Source organism: Microcaecilia unicolor, chromosome 2 (genome assembly GCF_901765095.1).
Source record: "Microcaecilia unicolor chromosome 2, aMicUni1.1, whole genome shotgun sequence".
Lineage (NCBI taxonomy): Eukaryota > Metazoa > Chordata > Amphibia > Gymnophiona > Siphonopidae > Microcaecilia > Microcaecilia unicolor.
In genome coordinates this window covers 608,506,559-608,525,595 of record NC_044032.1, presented here as the reverse complement: position 1 = coordinate 608,525,595, position 19,037 = coordinate 608,506,559, and the positions used below count along the sequence as shown (strand labels likewise).

At 41.9% G+C, this 19,037-nt stretch overlaps 1 protein-coding gene across 1 annotated transcript in view; it reads left to right on the top strand.

Moving 5' to 3' along the window:
• The first annotated feature begins 15,314 nt into the window (after positions 1-15,314).
• TDO2 (tryptophan 2,3-dioxygenase) overlaps positions 15,315-19,037 on the top strand; it is a 46,887-nt gene continuing 43,164 nt past the window's right edge. Inside the window, exons 1-2 of the mRNA XM_030191611.1 lie at positions 15,315-15,403; positions 15,687-15,795. Coding sequence (XP_030047471.1) covers positions 15,369-15,403; positions 15,687-15,795 — 144 coding nt within the window. The 5' untranslated portion in view covers positions 15,315-15,368. The remainder of the gene's footprint in view (positions 15,404-15,686; positions 15,796-19,037) is intronic.

The window sequence follows — 19,037 nt, the reverse complement described above, 5'->3', positions numbered from 1 at the left end:
CCAAATGCTCACATTAATTTATAGAATAGGTGCGCTTGAGCATGTGAATGAAATCACAAATTGGCTTTTACACACGTATGTGCTAGGCATTATCTCATAAAATTGGCACAATAGCTGCATGAAACGTACACTTAAATGAGCTATACCAATTGGCGGCAAATGGGTGTGTCATGGGCATTCCATATTCCACTGCGTTCACCTTATAAAATAGTATCAGATGTACACTGTAAGGCATACCAGTTTATGCCTGGCATAAACTGTCAAGCCTAATTTTCGGCAGGCCAAAGCAGTTTTGAGCTAGTATTCTATAACTGGTTAGGTGCACCTTAATGTTGTTATAGTAACATAGTAACATAGTAGATGACGGCAGAAAAAAGACCTGCACGGTCCATCCAGTCTGCCCCAACAAGACAACTCATGTGTGCTACTTTTTGTGTATACCCTACTTTGATTTGTACCTGTGCTCTTCAGGGCACAGACCGTATAAGTCTGCCCAGCACTATCCCCGCCTCCCACCACCGACTCTGGCACAGACCATATAAGTCTGCCCAGCACTATCCCCGCCTCCCAACCACCAGCCCCGCCTCCCACCACTGGCTCTGGCACAGACCGTATAAGTCTGCCCAGCACTATCCCTGCTTCCCACCACCGGCTCTGGCACAGACCGTATAAGTCTGCCCAACACTATCCCCGCCTCCAAACCTCCAGCCCTGCCTCCCACTACCGGCTCTGCTATCCAATCTCGGTTAAGCTCCTGAGGATCCATTCCTTCTGAACAGGATATTATTTAAGAAGAAATAAGTTTACATAGTTTCAAAAAAAGGGATAAAATTGTGATGAGTGTAGTTTTTCTGACCACCAATGTTCCCCTTGCGTAGCCCCCGTTTCCGCCACAGTCCACAGTGGTGCGGACTTTACACCCCCAAGGTAGACTGAGGTCTTCTCTCCATCTTTTCCTGCCTCTTGCATGCGCAGTTTCACACTTCTTTGTCGTACCTACAGTGGGGGAAATAAGTATTTGATCCCTTGCTGATTTTGTAAGTTTGCCCACTGACAAAGACATGAGCAGCCCATAATTGAAGGGTAGGTTATTGGTAACAGTGAGAGATAGCACATCACAAATTAAATCCGGAAAATCACATTGTGGAAAGTATATGAATTTATTTGCATTCTGCAGAGGGAAATAAGTATTTGATCCCCCACCAACCAGTAAGAGATCTGGCCCCTACAGACCAGGTAGATGCTCCAAATCAACTCGTTACCTGCATGACAGACAGCTGTCGGCAATGGTCACCTGTATGAAAGACACCTGTCCACAGACTCAGTGAATCAGTCAGACTCTAACCTCTACAAAATGGCCAAGAGCAAGGAGCTGTCTAAGGATGTCAGGGACAAGATCATACACCTGCACAAGGCTGGAATGGGCTACAAAACCATCAGTAAGACGCTGGGCGAGAAGGAGACAACTGTTGGTGCCATAGTAAGAAAATGGAAGAAGTACAAAATGACTGTCAATCGACAAAGATCTGGGGCTCCACGCAAAATCTCACCTCGTGGGGTATCCTTGATCATGAGGAAGGTTAGAAATCAGCCTACAACTACAAGGGGGGAACTTGTCAATGATCTCAAGGCAGCTGGGACCACTGTCACCACGAAAACCATTGGTAACACATTACGACATAACGGATTGCAATCCTGCAGTGCCGCAAGGTCCCCCTGCTCCGGAAGGCACATGTGACGGCCCGTCTGAAGTTTGCCAGTGAACACCTGGATGATGCCGAGAGTGATTGGGAGAAGGTGCTGTGGTCAGATGAGACAAAAATTGAGCTCTTTGGCATGAACTCAACTCGCCGTGTTTGGAGGAAGAGAAATGCTGCCTATGACCCAAAGAACACCGTCCCCACTGTCAAGCATGGAGGTGGAAATGTTATGTTTTGGGGGTGTTTCTCTGCTAAGGGCACAGGACTACTTCACCGCATCAATGGGAGAATGGATGGGGCCATGTACGGTACAATTCTGAGTGACAACCTCCTTCCCTCCGCCAGGGCCTTAAAAATGGGTCGTGGCTGGGTCTTCCAGCACGACAATGACCCAAAACATACAGCCAAGGCAACAAAGGAGTGGCTCAGGAAGAAGCACATTAGGGTCATGGAGTGGCCTAGCCAGTCACCAGACCTTAATCCCATTGAAAACTTATGGAGGGAGCTGAAGCTGCGAGTTGCCAAGCGACAGCCCAGAACTCTTAATGATTTAGAGATGATCTGCAAAGAGGAGTGGACCAAAATTCCTCCTGACATGTGTGCAAACCTCATCATCAACTACAGAAGACGTCTGACCGCTGTGCTTGCCAACAAGGATTTTGCCACCAAGTATTAGGTCTTGTTTGCCAGAGGGATTAAATACTTATTTCCCTCTGCAGAATGCAAATAAATTCATATACTTTCCACAATGTGATTTTCCGGATTTAATTTGTGATGTGCTATCTCTCACTGTTACCAATAACCTACCCTTCAATTATGGGCTGCTCATGTCTTTGTCAGTGGGCAAACTTACAAAATCAGCAAGGGATCAAATACTTATTTCCCCCACTGTACATTTAGGCATCACTTTATAGAAATACTCCCTAAGTTTGTACCTCAGGCAATAAAGGGTTCAATGAACATAAGAGTAGCCATACTGTGTCAGACCAATGGTCCATCTAGCCCAGTATTCTGTTTCCATACAGTGGCCAATTCAGGCCACAAGTACTTGGCAGAAACCCAAATCGTGGTAAGATTCCATGCTGCAAATCCCAGGGCAAGCAGTTGCCTCCCTATGTCTGCCTCAACAGCAGACTATGGAATTTTCCTCCGGGAATCCGTTCAAACTCCTTTAAACCCAGATATGCTAACTGCTGTTACCACATCCTCTGACAAAGAGTTCCACAGCTTAACTATTCATTGAGTGAAAAAATATTTCCTCCTACTTGTTTTAAAAGTATTTCCATGCAACTTCCTTGAGTGTCCCCTAGTCTTTGTACCTTTGGAACAAGTAAAAAATTGATTTACCTCTACTCATTCTACACCACTCAGGATCCTGTAAACCTCAACTATATCTCCCCTCATCCATCTCCTTTCCAAGCTGAAGAGCCCCAACCTCTTTACCCTTTCCTCATATGAGAGGAGTTCCATCCCCTTTATCATTCTGATCACACTTCTTTGAACCTTCCACTACATCTTTTTTGAGATACAGTGACCAGAGCTGAATACAATAGTCAAGGTGTGGTCGCACAATGAAGCGATACAGAAGCATTATAGTATTTTTGGTCTTATTCACCATCCCTTTCCCAATAATCCCTAGCATCCTGTTTGCTTTTTTGGCTGCCATCGAACACTGAGCAGAAGACTTCAGCTTATCATCCACAACAACACCCAGATCTTTTTCTTGAATGCTGACCTCCAAGGTGGACCCTAGTATACGGTAACTATGATTCTGATTATTCTTTCCAATGTGCATCACCCTGCATTTGTCCACATTAAATTTCATCCATTTGGATGCCAAGCCTTCCAATTTCCTAAGGTCTTCCTGCAGTATTTCACAGTCCGTACTTGTTTTAACAACCTTGAATAGTTTTGTGTCATCTGCAAATTTAATCACCTCATTCATCGTTCTGATATCCATATCATTTATAAATATGTTAAATAGCACTGGTCCCAGTACTGATCCCTGTGACACTCCACTGTTCCTCCTGCACTGAGAGAAATGACCATTTAACCCTACCTTCTGTTTTCTGTCCAATAACTAATTCCTAATCCACAACAGAACCTTGTCTCCTATCCCATGACTCTTTAATTTTCTTAGGAGTCTCTCATGAGGAACTTTATCAAAAGCTTTCTGAAAATCTAGATATACTGCATCAACTGGTTCACCTTTATCCACATGTTTATTCATGCCTTCAAAGAAATGAAGCAAATTGGTGAGGCAAGACTTCCCGTTGGCTGAACCCAAGCTGACTCTGTCCCATTAAACCATGTCTGTCTATCTGTTCTGTAATTGTATTGTTTTTGAAATAAAGCATCTTCAGGTACTATGGATGATTTTTTTTATTTATTTATCCTTTTAATATGAAATATACAAAGAATAACTCTTTGATAAGATACACCAATCTAGGAAGCATATTCTATCTTAATAGGTAAATTTTACAAAGAAAAGTATATATTCAGTTGGTTATTATAGTCCACAAATTGAGAGATTCAAGATATAGTAATACCAAAGGAAGTTGGTGCTAGAACACTATTAAATTAAAAAAAACAAACAAGCAGTGGTTATCCATAATTATATAGGACTCATTTATCTGGGATTAAGCCTGGTCTCGCTTCGTATCAAGGAATAACCTCAATTGATCTGGCTCAAAAAACACATACTTCTTCTCTTTAAATATCAAAACACATTTACATGGAAAACGTAATTGGAAGACTGTTCCTATATTTAATGATTCCTGTTTCATAAGCAGGAATTTTTTCCGTCTTTGTTGAGTCCATCGAGCAATGTCTGGAAATATAGAAACTTTGCTTCCCTTAAATTCAGGACACAAGTTTTTAAAATAAAGTCTCAATAAAGATTCTTTATCTTGCAGAAAGACAAAAGATACTATTAGGGTTGCTCTAGTCTCTGTATTATCCTTCGATTGTTCTAGAAAGTTTGTCAAATCTAGTATTTCAGATGGTATATCCTGTGCAGATTTTTCCTGTAATGGAGGAGTCTTCACATCCAAATAATAAATTTTTTGAATTGGGGGAATTGTTTGTTCAGAGTATTTATATATTTCCTTCAAGAATTTAGCGAACATGTCTATAGGAGCCACAAATTGAGATCTTGGAAAGTTTAATATTCGCAAGTTCAGATTTCTTGAGTAATTTTCCATATTTTCAATTTTCCTGTGGATTAATATACGATCCCCAGAGATCTGAGATTGTTGCCAATTCAATTTTTCAACTTGTGTTTCCAGACTAGTCTGCTTTAGTGAAATTCCCTCCATTTGTAACTTTTAAGGAATTTATCTGAGAAGAATTATTCAATGACAACGTGATGAATGAAGTACAGACCTTGTGAAGTGATTCCAGGGCTGCCCAGATAGATTCCAATGATACTACTTGAGGCTTTATCAGCGGTTCAATCGCTAAGGCGCAAGCCGTAGCCTGCACTGTTGTTTCGGGCGAGTTCCCACCGATTGCCCCAACTAGATCTTCTGGTGTTCGTTGGTCTCCCTGCGCCATCCCAAACGTCTCCATGGGCAGCACAGACGTCTCTGGAGAGCGCCACTCCTTCGAGCTCTCCTTTCCTTCAGAGCTCGGCACAACACCTCCGGGCGTCCGCGGCGGCGTTGGGGTCAAAGGTCCCAGCGGACTGAGTGATACATCGCTCTCCTGAGCAGGGCTCTTCCCTGCCCCGCTAGCGGATACGTCCGCAATTGGAGTAGAAACCAGATATGCTGACATGGACTGCTGCCCAGGTAAGGGGGGAATTTGCTTCGGGAGAGGTGGTCCCCTCGGCTTTCCTTTCCTTTTCGGCATAATTATTATAGGAAACAAAGCTTTTAGAGAGTTTTTCTAGGAGTGTCCTCATCGCACATCCTGCTTGGTCGCCATCTTGAATCTCAATTTCTCACTTTGGATGATTTTAATGACAGGTTATATATTACTAACAGCAGATCAGCAATTTAATGCTTGAGTTCTTTCAGTACCTTGGATGTATGCCATCCTGTCCAGGTGATTTACTACGTACTCTTTAATTTGTCCATTTGACTCAGTACATCTTCCAAGATCATAATCTAGACAGCTAAAACTAAATTAAAGTCCATGAAAAACAACCATGGCTGGTTTCAAAGAGGGGCGACTGGAATGATAAAGGGGATGGAACTCCTCTCATATGAGAAAAGTCTAAATTTTAGCTATCTAGAGTCATCAAGGTATGTATTTACTAAACCAAGAAAATCATTGATAATAACAGTTCGGCCGATATTCAAAATGACTTAACAGGCTGGAAACGGCCACCGATTGGTTAAATCACTTTTTCCTGGCTATCCAGCCATTTTCAGCGGCACTTAACCGATTATCTTTGCTGAAAATGACTGGTTAGAACCAAATTCTAAAGCAGCTAACTTGTGGGCATTCTAGGGGTGGAGTCGGGTGCCAATATGCAGCCCCTCACCGCTTAAATTGGGCCACATAAATAGCAGTCCTATACTTAAGCAGTTTGGCTTATGCAGTCTAGGGCTGAATATTGACTTAGCTAGCTATATGTTAGCCGGCTCATAAGAAAAATGGATATTCATTGCCAAAGTCTGGACAGGGCTTCACATTGAATATCCAGGAATAATGCCGGCAGCGAGCAGCAAAACTCTTGCTACCGCTAGCTGAATATCGGGGGACCTGAATTTAGAATGCGTTAAAAAGAATGGTATATGCTGTTATTGAGCTCACAATGAAGTCAGTTTTATAACTGAGCGGTTCCATTTAGGCACCCCAAGACTACATGGTAGGAGCCTATTCTATAATGGAACCTAGGCACCTAGTGTAACCTGGCCAGTTAAATGACACATAATCGGCTATCTGCGAATTTTCAGCGGGATATGGCCAGCCATGAACTGCTAAAAATTCACAGTTAGCCAATTATATGTGCGAAATATAACCAGCTATCTGCCAATTTTATAGCCCGCTTAATCCCAAAAGAGGTTCTGAGTGGATTTCAAATAAGAAACCAATGTATTCATTAGGAATTACTATAAAAATAACTTCTTTAAAGAGTTCAATAATCAATGTTTTTTCAAAAATGTTTACAAGCGTTGTTTTCTAAATAAAGCATACGAAGGTACTGATTTGATACACAGAGGTAACTTATTCCAAATAAAAGGAATTCAAAAGAAACTGCAGTCAGATAATTGAGATCATCTTCTAGAATGTGGAATCTCAACTAAGTCAACCAGATATACTGAAGCTTGACCGAAAAGAGTATGAAATGTTACACAAGCTATTTTAAACAATACATGAGCTTGGCATGGACAAAAGTGAAACGTTATTAGCAAAGGTGTTGCTCTATCAAATTTCCCCATCCTAAATATCATGTTGGATGTTGTACTTATCACCCCTACCACTGCAATTTCCCCACCCCTAGCTGTCTGTTCGTCTGTCCAATTTAGATTGTAAGCTCTGTTGAGCAGGGACTGTCTTTTCATGTTAATTTGTACAGCGCTGCGTAAGTCTATAGCGCTATAGAAATGTTTAGTAGTAGTAGTAGTAGTAGTATTTTGTTAATTGAAGCTTTTTTTTAAAGCTTGGTTGATATTCTACTATATATTGAATTATAATAATCTAACTGTGGAAGAGTCAACTGTTTAACCAAAAGGGCAAAATGTTTTTCAAAAAAAGTAAGATCTTAACGTTCTAATTTGTCTCAATTTTAAATGATGAAAAAAAAGTTATTAACTTGGGGGTTCTAAATCAATGATGAGTCCAATATCATGTCCAGTACCTTGGCAGTCTTATCAACAGGAAGTGTATTGCCAGAATCTAAGCTAATACAAGATTGTAAGTTACATAAATGATTACTAAACTAAAGGACTTTGGTTTTATTTGTGTTTAACTTCAATAAATGTGCGAGGGCCCATTTCTCAATCTTTATTATACCATTGGCAATCCTAAGTACTGGACATATATCCTTAAGAACAGGAATCAAAGAAAAAATATCATCAGCATAAGAATAAATATATTCATTTTGTTCTAAAGAAACATTTCCCAAAGAGCTCATGAAAATATTAAAAAGGATAGGTGATAAAGGTGAATCCTGGGGAACCCTACTGAGTGATTGCCAATTTGATGAACATATGCCTTCTTTCATTACATAATGGACCAGATTCTATATATGGCGCTTAAAAAATCTACGTAGAAAACATTTTGGCCTAAGCGTATTCGAGAAGATTTAGATGTGGTATATAGAATACACTTAGTTGATATCCAAGTGCCTAAAATTATAGACATCCATTTACACCAACGAAAATGTTGCTTAAATCCATCGGCATAGACATGGGCCATATTCTGTAACAACGTGCGTAAATTTGGGAATGCCCACAAAACACCCATTTCCTTGCCCATTCCCATGCCCCTTTTGAACTGCGCACTTTAGAATTTAGGTGCAGTTCCTTACAGAATATGCTTAGTGAGCTATGTGCGTAACTTCTAATTCTTGCCAATTAGTGCTCATTATTGCTTGTTAAGTGCTGTTAAAATGCTGATTAGCTTGTTAAGCCAATTGTTATGTGCGTTGTTATGGAATACACTTAGATTTCAGCGCAGAACGCTAAGCGCAATATATAGAATCTGGAAGAATATGGGTGGTTAGTTAAAAAGTCTCTGAACCAATTGGCAGGACCGGTGATGCAAATTTAATTTAGCATATTAAGTAATAAAGAATCGTCAATGGTATTCAACGCAGTCGAGATGTAAAAGTACTATCTAGTTACCCTGACACAAAGCTCTTTTTACTTCCATTACCAGGGTAATTAACAATGCTTCCATGCTATGAGAAAAGGTGAAAAACAAATAGTGTAGGATGCAATATAGAATTATTTTCTAAATATGTAGTTAGCTGTACTTCAACTAAGGACTCTATCACTTTGGTAAAGAAAAACAAATGTGTGCTATTAGTCTAAAGTTGGTTGGCTTGGTCAAATCTCAATCTTCGGATTTTGGCAGAGGTTTTATTAAATTGAGCCCATGGATGAAGGTAACCAAGTCCTAAAAGATGATCCGTAAACAATGGAATCCAGTCCATGAAGTGTGTTTGTGTTTCAGGGAGGCAGAATGTATTGTAAGTGTTCGTGTCTGGATGTAAAGGGTGCGTATGTATGTTTCTAGGAACATGTATGTCTTAGGGTAAAGTATGTGCGTGTGTGTGTGTGTGTGGGGGGGGGGGGGTGTTATATATGTATCTGGAGGGTGACGTGTTTGACTTCTGTCTTCACTGCACCCTCTCATGAATATTCATTGTGGATATCCTAACAACCTGACTGGCTAGGGCACCTCCAGGACCAGGTTTGGGAACCCCTGATTTAGGAAATTTGATCAGCCACAAGCTTCCATACCTTAGTACAGTCTTCAAAATTCAGTCTACTAGTATAAGTTTTTTTAGTCTGCCCTCATGGACATCAATCTTCTTGTGCAAATCTGTGTTTTTTCCTTCTTTCCTCTATCTGAATGCAATGTACATAGTTTCATAGCTGATTCCTTCTCCTTTCTTCTTGTTGAATGTATGTCACATTGTCTGTACTGTACTTTATCTAAATGTGACCTTTTTATCCTTTGTTTTTCTGCTGAATGTTAACCCATTTGTTTAAACTGCATTTTTCTTTTAATCCCTGTTATTTGATACTGCCTTGCTGCTAATTTGACAATAGGTGGTCTAGCAAATTTGTCAATAAATTAAAGTAAACTTAGGACACTTTTCATTGAGATTCCCCAGACAGATGATTCATCTGGTTAGATAGTCATTGCATCTGCCTAGACAGGAAAATTTGATCCTCTGTTCAATTCTGGTCGCCACATCTCAAAAAAGATATAGTGGAATTAGAAAAGGTGCAGAGAAGGGCGACAAAAATGATAAAGAGGATGGGACGACTTCCCTATGAGGAAAGGCTAAAGCGGCTAGGGCTCTTCAGCTTGGAGAAAAGGCAGCTGAGGGGAAATATGATAGAGGTCTATAAAATAATGAGTAGAGTTGAACGGGTAGATGTGAAGCGTCTGTTCACGTTTTCCAAAAATACTAGAACTAGGGGGCATGGGATTAAGCTACAATGTAGTAAATTTAAAACGAATCGGAGAAAATTTTTCTTCACTCAACGTGTAATTAAACTCTGGAATTCGTTGCCAGAGAATGTGGTAAAGGCGGTTAGCTTAGCGGAGTTTAAAAAAAGGTTTGGACGGCTTCCTAAAGGAAAAGTCCATAGACCGTTATTAAATGGACTTGGGGAAAATCCACTATTTCTGGGATAAGCAGTATAAAATGTTTTGTACATTTTTGGGATCTTGCCAGGTATTTGTGACCTGGATTGGCCACTGTTGGAAACAGGATGCTGGGCTCGATGGACCTTTGGTCTTTCCCAGTACGGCAATACTTATGTACTTATATATATATATATAAATATAATTTTTTTAATTATATTTTTTGAACCTGTAAACCACTCGGAAGCCAGCAGTATATTCATATGTGATTAAAGTAAACTAAACTTAGAAAATATATTGGTAGTGCTATAGCCTGGGTTCCTCCCTTTAGGGTGCTACAAGGGTGCACAATCCTCCAGATTCTATATATGGTAACTACAGTTGAGCACGCAAATTTGGCAGTGCAGTCAAACTGCACATGCAAATTGATTGTTTAACAAGTCAATCAGTGTGGATAATTGGCCAATAATGAGCAAATATCGTCACTAATTGTCACAAATTAGAATTTGCACGTGCAAATTCCTAAGCGTATTCTGCAAAGTGGTGCACGTAAATTCTAATGCATGGATCTCAAAAGGGGGCAGGACATGGGAAGGGCATGGGCAGGTCATGGATGTTTCTAGAAACTATGCACACTGTTATAGAATGCGCCCAATCTGCATTTACACCAGGTTTTAATTGGCCTAAATGGTCATGCCAAAATTTAGTCGCAAGTCCGGGCACCATGTGTAGTCTATACCAGTAGAAGCCTGTTCTATAACAGCATCTGGTGCCTTGGATCGATTATAGAATACAGTACCAGTGTAAACTGGTATCAGAAGGCTTAACATTTACATGTCAGCATGTAAAGCTGGCATAAGTCCAGGTGCCTAAATGTGGCAGGAATGCACACAATTTACAGTATTCTGTAAGTTATGTGTGTAACTATTAGCCCCACCCATGCTTCACTCATGTGTACACCCCTCCCCCCTCTTTTATTTACATGCTGTGCAATTTAGTTACAGCTTGACAGAATAGCGTTTAGATGCCCTGCTGGCACTTTCATGGGTACATGTACATTTATGGGCATAATTGCTATTTTTCTTGATATTTACATGTGTCAAGTAAATGCAGGCACCAGCTTCCCAAAGCATCTCCAGAGGAGCACCTGCAGTCTAACTTGGAATCCTGTGTTCAGTTTTGGAAATTCCAGTGGTAGTTCAGAGAAAAGCAGCAAAATGGTGTGAGATCTGCATTGAAAGACTTAGGCCCTCATTTTACAAGCCCTATTCGCATTAGGTATGTGCATAAACTGACACTTAACGTTTGTCTTGTATAAACATTTAAGTCCCTAGTTTGCAAAGCCGGGATATAAATGTATAGAGCCCAAGTGCATGCAAATGAAAGGGGGCATATTCTGGGTGTGTTTTGGGCAGGATATGGGCATGGAAAGTCCATAGATATTTATTTCCCATTTCAGAAGCGGACTAAACATTGATCTTTTAGTGCATGAATGAACAGATCTTTTCCAAAGGAAACCAAACTATTGAACTAAGGGACATGACATGAAGCTGCAAGGAGGGAGATTCAGAAGCAACAATCAGGAATTATTTCTTCATGGAAAGGGTGGAGGATGCCCTGAATGTTCTTCTGGAGATGTGGTGGAGCCACAAACAGTAATGGAATTCCAAAAGGAGTGAGATGAAAACCAAGGTTGCCTTAATGGCAATAAAATGGGAACCAAGCATAGGGTGCCTCAGCTCCAAACAGCAATGAAAGTACTTTTTGCACTCCAAAAAAAGAGATTGGGGGAGTGGCAGTTATAACCCTAAAGAACATCAACTGGGGGTAACTGTGTGAAGCAGCAGTTACAACCCTGACCACTTTACTGGGCAGACCTATTGTCATCTACTCTGTTACTAGTTTGCAGAGGGAGACAATCAGGGCTAGAACGTTTACAACATGGCTAAAAGAAATGCACCTTTGAGCCATAGTGCCCATTTCTACAGTGGATTCACAAACTCCTCCTCCAACAGGAACTTCCTCTTCTCACCCTGCAAAGCTTCTCGATAGTAACCCTTTCAATATTCTTCGCCAAGTTAGTAAGACGTTTTTGCCATTTCTTACTAAGGGTCCCTTTTACTAAGCTGCGGGAAAAGGGGGCTTGCGCTGGCGTCGGCATGTGTTTTTCACGTACTACTACTACTTAACATTTCTAGAGCGCTACTAGGGTTACGCAGCGCTGTACAAAATAAACAAAGAAGGACAGTCCCTGCTCAAAGGAGCTTACAATCTAAAGAACGAAATGTCAAGTTGGGGCAGTGTAGATTTCCTGGGTAGAGGTGTAGAGGTTAGGTGCCGAAGGCGACATTGAAGAGGTGGGCTTTAAGCAGAGATTTGAAGATGGGCAGGGAGGGGGCCTGGCGTATGGGCTCGGGGAGTTTGTTCCACGCGTGGGGTGAGGCGAGGCAGAAAGGGCGGAGCCTGGAGTTGGCGGTGGTGGAGAAGGGTACTGAGATGTGTGCCGAGGACCCCTTTTACCACAGTGGCTAAAAGGGAGGGGGGGAGCCCTTACCGCCACCCATTGAGGGTACTCAATGACATTGTGGTGATGGCCAAGCAGGGTTATGATGTTTCCTGGGTGCAGTTAGAATTGAGTGCAGCTTTTGACACTGTGCCTCATGCTCAATTTCTGGGTGTATTGAAGAGTTTTGGCTTGGGCTTTACAATTTTAACTTGGCTTTCTTCTTATTTGTCTGAACGTTCTCAATTAGTGAGCTGGAACTGTGTTAATTCTGAACCTAGGAGATTAGTTCGAGGTGTCTTTCAGGGATTTTTGCTATTTTGTTTAATTTGTATTTGGTTCTACTGGCTAGGCTATTGGAAAGTTTAGACTTACATTTTCATTTTTTTTTGGGTGATGACATTCAGTCCTTAATCTCCATGACAGATGATCAGCAGGAGGTCATTGCCAATCTCAATCAGAAGTTGGTAGTTTTGGGAGAATGGTTAGTTAATCAGGAACTGGTCTTGAACACAGATAAGTCAGTAGCAATGTGGATTTGTCGTAAGTCCAAGCCATTAAATTTTAAACCGTCTCTTCAGGGTAAGGAGTTTCTCATTGTTTGTGATCTGGTAACATTGGGTTTTCATTGTGAAGATCAACTGAAATTTACTTCCTAGGTCAGCAAAGTGATTAAATCTTGCTATTTTCACATGAGGCTGATATGTCAGCTGTGGCCCATTCTAAGCAGAGCAAATTTGGCAAAGGTCACGCATGCACTGGTAACTAGCAGACTGGATTATTGTAACTGAAGCGCTGCGTACGTCCGGTAGCGCTATAGAAATAATAAGTAGTAGTAGTAGTAACTAATTTTTTCAGGGTTTGACCCAAGTTAGCTTAAAGAGATTGCAGTCAGTGCAAAACATCATAGCCCGGTTAATTACGGGCATGAAGAAATTTGAGCCTGTAACACCAGTACTGGCCAGTCTGCATTGGTTACCAGTATCTACAAGGATAGAGTTTAAAATTCTATACCTTGTTTGGCTTTTAGACTAAAAGCACCTGGTTATCTTGCTGCTCTTATTAATAGGTATGGTCCTTCAAGGCAGCTACGATCTGCCTAGTGAGCTATTTTTGAACTTCCTTCCTTGTCTTTGGTTAAATTAACCACTACCATGAAGCGAGCCTTCTGCCATTTTGGTCCTGCTCTTTGGAATTAGTTACCTGACAATCTGAGGAATATAGAGGACTATTCACAGTTTCGCAAAGTTTTGAAGACCAAACTTTTCATGTCTTTCTTCTATTGACTGTTATGATTTATTTAGGTAGTTGTTCATTTTTTAGCTGCCCAATGGTATTTTTGCTTTATCTTGTATTGTTTATTTAAATTGAACTATGTTAATGTATTAAGGGCCCTGTTTATGTTTATTAAGCCCGCTGTAGGTGCGCTAGCATTTTTAGCATGTGCTAATAGAGATACCCATATATTCCTATGGGTGTCTCTAGCATTAGCGTGCACTAATTTTTAGCACGAGTTAAAAATGCTAGCGCACCTTAGTAAACAGGGCCCTAAGTTCTTTTTTAGCATTTTATTGTATTTAGTTATGATGTGTTTTATATTATGATTTCTTACATTGTAAACCACTTTGGTGCCTTATGGTTTCTAAATGTATGCTAAATCTATGAGCATAATAGGCCCTAAATTAGGAGCATAAATTTTGGAGCAGAGATTATGTTCTTAATTTAGGAGCATAAATTTAGAATCATAACCTTTATAGAATAAGGCCCTTAGGGGTCCTTTTACTAAACTGCGCTGAAAAATGGCCTGCGCTAGTGCAGCGCATGTTTTGGATGTACGCAGATCCATTTTTCAGTGTGCTTGCAAAAAAGGTCTTTTTATTGCCGAAAATTGACGTGCTGCAAAATAAAAATTGGCGCGCGTCCATTTTGGGTCTGAGACCTTACCGACCCGCAAGTTACGTCAGACGAGGGCGGGACAAAGGGAGGGAAGGCCCGAAGGGAGGCGATCTGCAGACTGCCGCTGCTGTGCTTCTTTCACAGGGAGCGAGGTCGTGGTGAGGTGCTAAGATTTGAATTCAGGTGGGCCCGGCCCGGTGTTGGATGGAGGGGGGCGGGTGGAGGGGACTGCGGCACCGGGCCCCCCTTGGATGCCCGGGCCATTTTGTCCCCCCTGCCCCCCCTCTCGGCGGCCCTGAGGGGGATGATTCCTTTCTCTGCTAGTACATCTGGAGGGGCGATCACTAACCCTACCACAGGGGAATAAATCAGGATCTCCATTCTGCCCTCCATGCCCAACAGGGATTCTGCCAGGGCACCAGGAACAGTGCCTTGTAAAGATGAAACCAGCCCAGGCTCTGGAGGAAAAACCCAGGTTCCCCCCTTCTTTTACCATCAGGAAGTGGAATCAGTGTTTGTAAAAACAAAGCAGAGCACCCGGCTAAGCATCCGCGATTTTGTAGCTAGATAAATCACGCTTCTGTGTAGTTAAACAAAAGCATTCCCTGTGAATTTGCAGCAGCATTCATTACTTGCTCCACAAGTTTTCTGGTGGAAGGCACATGTGTGTACTGATTCCTCTAGTCACCAGGCCAGAGGCAGGATCAGTATATCCTCCCCCTCCCCTCCCTCTTATGTTTACACTCATTTACCTGTGGGAGTTAATTCTGCAGTATTAGGTTGCCCTCTGCCCCACTTTTACTGACACAATACCCAGAGGTGTAAAGAGAAAGTACAAAAAAAAAAAAAAAGGGAGGTGAGCAGGAAAAGTAAATAATCAGAGGGGTGTATGACTGTCAGCAGCTGATATAAAAGCTTCTGTACATCTGGGCAAAGTTAAACAGAATATTTCAGGACCACTGCATGACACTGACAGTTTATTTTTCACAAGCATCATGAGCGGCTGTCCTTTCATGGGGAAAAAATATCAGTAAGTAATACAATTTATTCATGATTGAAAATAAAAGAGAGTTATTATTTTCAAAATAAACACCTAATTTTAACAAAATGCTAGGTACTACAGCCAGAGACGTTTTGCAGATGACTACCTGCATGCACAAAACTGCAACAAATTCATTTCTGGCTGCAAACAGAAACCTCTAATGGCCCATCGTATCCCAGTTGTAAGAGTATTTAATTATTGCGTTATCTTTTTTCCTTCACCACAAAACAGTAATTTTGTTTCTCTCCTTTTGCCCTGTTTTTTTATGTAGGTTTACTTTTAATAAATTATCTCTAGAGGCGAATGGAGAGGAAGATAAAGCCCAGGAGGGACTAAACAAAGCCAGCAGAGGGGGGCTGATCTACGGAGACTACCTGCAAGTAAGTGACCAGAACTGACACTGCCCTGCCTTTCCAGAGGATCTAAACCAAAGTTCTCCCCGATTTTAACCTCAGATTCATGGCAAAGAAGCGCATGCAGCACGTCTCAGATTTCACATACCTTTGGATTTGGGCAGTTCTCTTTGAAAAATAGTACCTTCTTCTTTTTGATGTGTGTTTGTTTTTGTTTTGAAGTCTGTGGAAGTAAGATATCCTGCCTCTCACACCTTGGTAGAAACCCTTGTTTCAGACTGGCATTCCTGACAACATTAAGCAGCTCTTTTTATTAAAGGGTGTTTTCATTGATAAATTTGGCAGTCATTTTGCCCAGGTAGCAGAAGTAAAGCAGACGTTGACTTTGGCATAGGTGACATGGGACAGGATTGAGATCATGAGTGTATGAATAAGAAACATTTCTACGATGTGTGAACTCTGCTACGAGTTCTCGTCTTACTAACGTTGTGACCTTATCACCATAACGTACCGGGAGTCTTTGATCTGATTGGCCAGTCAGTAAGAAAAAGGACTGCAACCTTGCTAGTAGCACTGTGTCCTGGCTTCCCTCTTCTGGATAGTTCCGGTTCCAAAATGTGTTTAATGGAAGAAGTAACTAACTTGCTAGTCTCACTCACACACACAAGGAGTGACACAGGCTGCACATACTGCAGCAGGGCATGTTTATCCATTCCTACCCTCCCTAGCTGATATAATATTTAACCATCTCTCTGACCTCATGTGCAAATTTCTTTAAATCAGTCACCTTACTTTCTAACCTATCTATATGTTAGATATTTGCTTTATTTATTTATTTGTTGCATTTGTATCCCACATTTTCCCACCTCTTTGCAGGCTCATTGTGGCTTACAATTTCCGTCATGACTGCAAAGAGGTGGGATAATGTGGGATACAAATGCAACAAATAAATAAATAAATAAAATATGCCATTTCAGAGTGCAGATACAATTGGTAATATATATAGAAACATGGATGATATAATGAACAATTAGGTACAAAAGAGAACATGCAACTGGTATTACATATTGAACATGGAATACGTGAATTAGGCAATACTACATAGGGAGAAAATAATCTAATTGTTAAGTATATGGTGGAGAATTACAGTCCCATTATGAATCATTATGGTATGTCATGTTAAAGAGATGTGTCTTCAGAGCTTAACGGAAGTTAATTAGGTTCTATTACCTATTGTCTTGACATTGTAAGTAGTAGACTAGGCCATACTTTGTATTGCTATTTGAATATTTTTACTGCTGTAATTGCCTATTGCTCATGTTTGATTTATTCTTACTGTACACCACCTTGAGTGAATTTCTTCAAAAAGGCCGTAAATAAATCCTACTACATAGATAAATAGAATCTGGGCTTATTGCATCTTAATGCTGGACTTTCCCGCACACTAAGCCCAGATTCAGGGATTCTTTTACCAAGCTGCGGCAAAAGGGGGCCTGCGCTAGCATCAGCGTGAGTTTTTGATGTGCACTGAGGCCACTTTTTACTGCAGCGGGTAAAAGGCGGTCTTTTTTTGCTAGAAAAGAAATAACCATGCGGTAAGAGAAGCATGCGGCGCTACGAAAATAGAAATGGCATGCACTGAGGGTGAGAACTGCCACTGGACTACAGCAGTAGCCCAGTGGTAGCTCCAGATTGGCACGTGGCAAGCTTGTTGCTGTTCACCAGCCCTTTAGTAAAAGGGCCCTTCAGTGCGGCAGTATTTAAGCCTTTATTTATTTACTAGTGGAGCCATAGCTGTTTCCTCAACAATGAAATGGGCCCTAGGAAGGCTGTCATGTAAGCTTTTTTTTCTCTCTCTCCCCTGCCCTCCCCTCCATGTCCAGCAATTCTTCCATCCCCTCCCCTCCATGTCCAGGGATTCTCCTCTTCCCTGCCCTCCCATCCGTGTCCCACGATTCTCTCCTCTACTGTCCTCCCATCCCATCCAACAATTCTCCTCTGCTCTGCCCTGCCCTCCCCTTCCCTTCCTCCCTCCCTCCCCCCACCTCGATGTCCCGCGATTCTCTCCTCCCCTCGATTTGTACCTGAACGTTCTCTGGCTGGCTGGCGCTGGCTTCCGTTCGTAACATCCCTCCTGACGTCAGCTGGCTTCCAGCGTTCCCTTCCCTCTCACTGTTCCACCCTCTGACGTCATTACGTCTTGACGCGAGGGCGGGACAGTGAGGGGGAATGGAACGCTGGAGGCTGGCTGACGTCAGGAGATGTTACGAACCCAGGCAGCCAGACATGGAACATTGGAGGCAGGGGCGTAGCCAGACCTCGGCGGGGGGGGGGTTCGCCTGCCTGAAGTGCACTGCACCCACTAAAACTGCTCCAGGGACCTGCATACTGCTGTCAGGGAGCTGGGTATGACATTTGAGGCTGGCATAGAGGCTGGGAAAAATTATTTTAAAAGTTTTTTTTTAAGGTGGGAGGGGGTTAGTGACCACTGGGGGGAGTAAGGGGAGGTCATCCCCGATTCCCTCCGGTGGTCATCTGGTCAGTTCGGGCACCTTTTTGAGGCTTGGTGTGAGCAAAATCCAAATAAATAAATAAGAAAAAATGGACCAAGTCGGCCAAGTGCTCGTCAGGGACACCCTTCTTTTTTCCATTATCGGCCAAGGACGCCCATGTGTTAATCATGCCCCAGTCCCATCTTCGCTATGCTTCCGACACGCCCCCGTGAGCTTTGGTCGTCCCCGCGACAGAAAGCAGTTGAGGTTGCCCAAATCGATGATTTGGGCGACCCTGGGAGAAGGACGCCCATCTCCCGATTTGTGTTGAAAGATGGGCGCCCTTCTCTTTCGAAAATAAGCCTGATAGTGGCCTGCTGGACCTAATATTTTTTGCTCAATCACACAAGGAAATGCTTTCTCAATTAGAATGGCCACTCCAGCCCTATGTTCCCGAGAGGGCTTTTTATCTTATGCATAAACTAAGCTGTATTAGGAAATATTTTAGGGATTATCAGTTTCAGTTGCTAGTTCTGGCATTGATATTAAGCTTATTGGAGTATTGTAATGTCATTTATTTAAATTGTCCCTAGTCATTATTGAAAATATTGCAGACAACCCAGAACACAGCGTTGAGACTGATTTTCTCTTTAAGACAATCAGACCAACTTTCTGCATATTTTGTTTGTTTGTTTATTTGTTTTGTTGCATTTGTACCCCACATTTTCCAACCTAGTGGTAGGTTCAATGTGGCTTACAGTTTACTGAAGGAAAAAC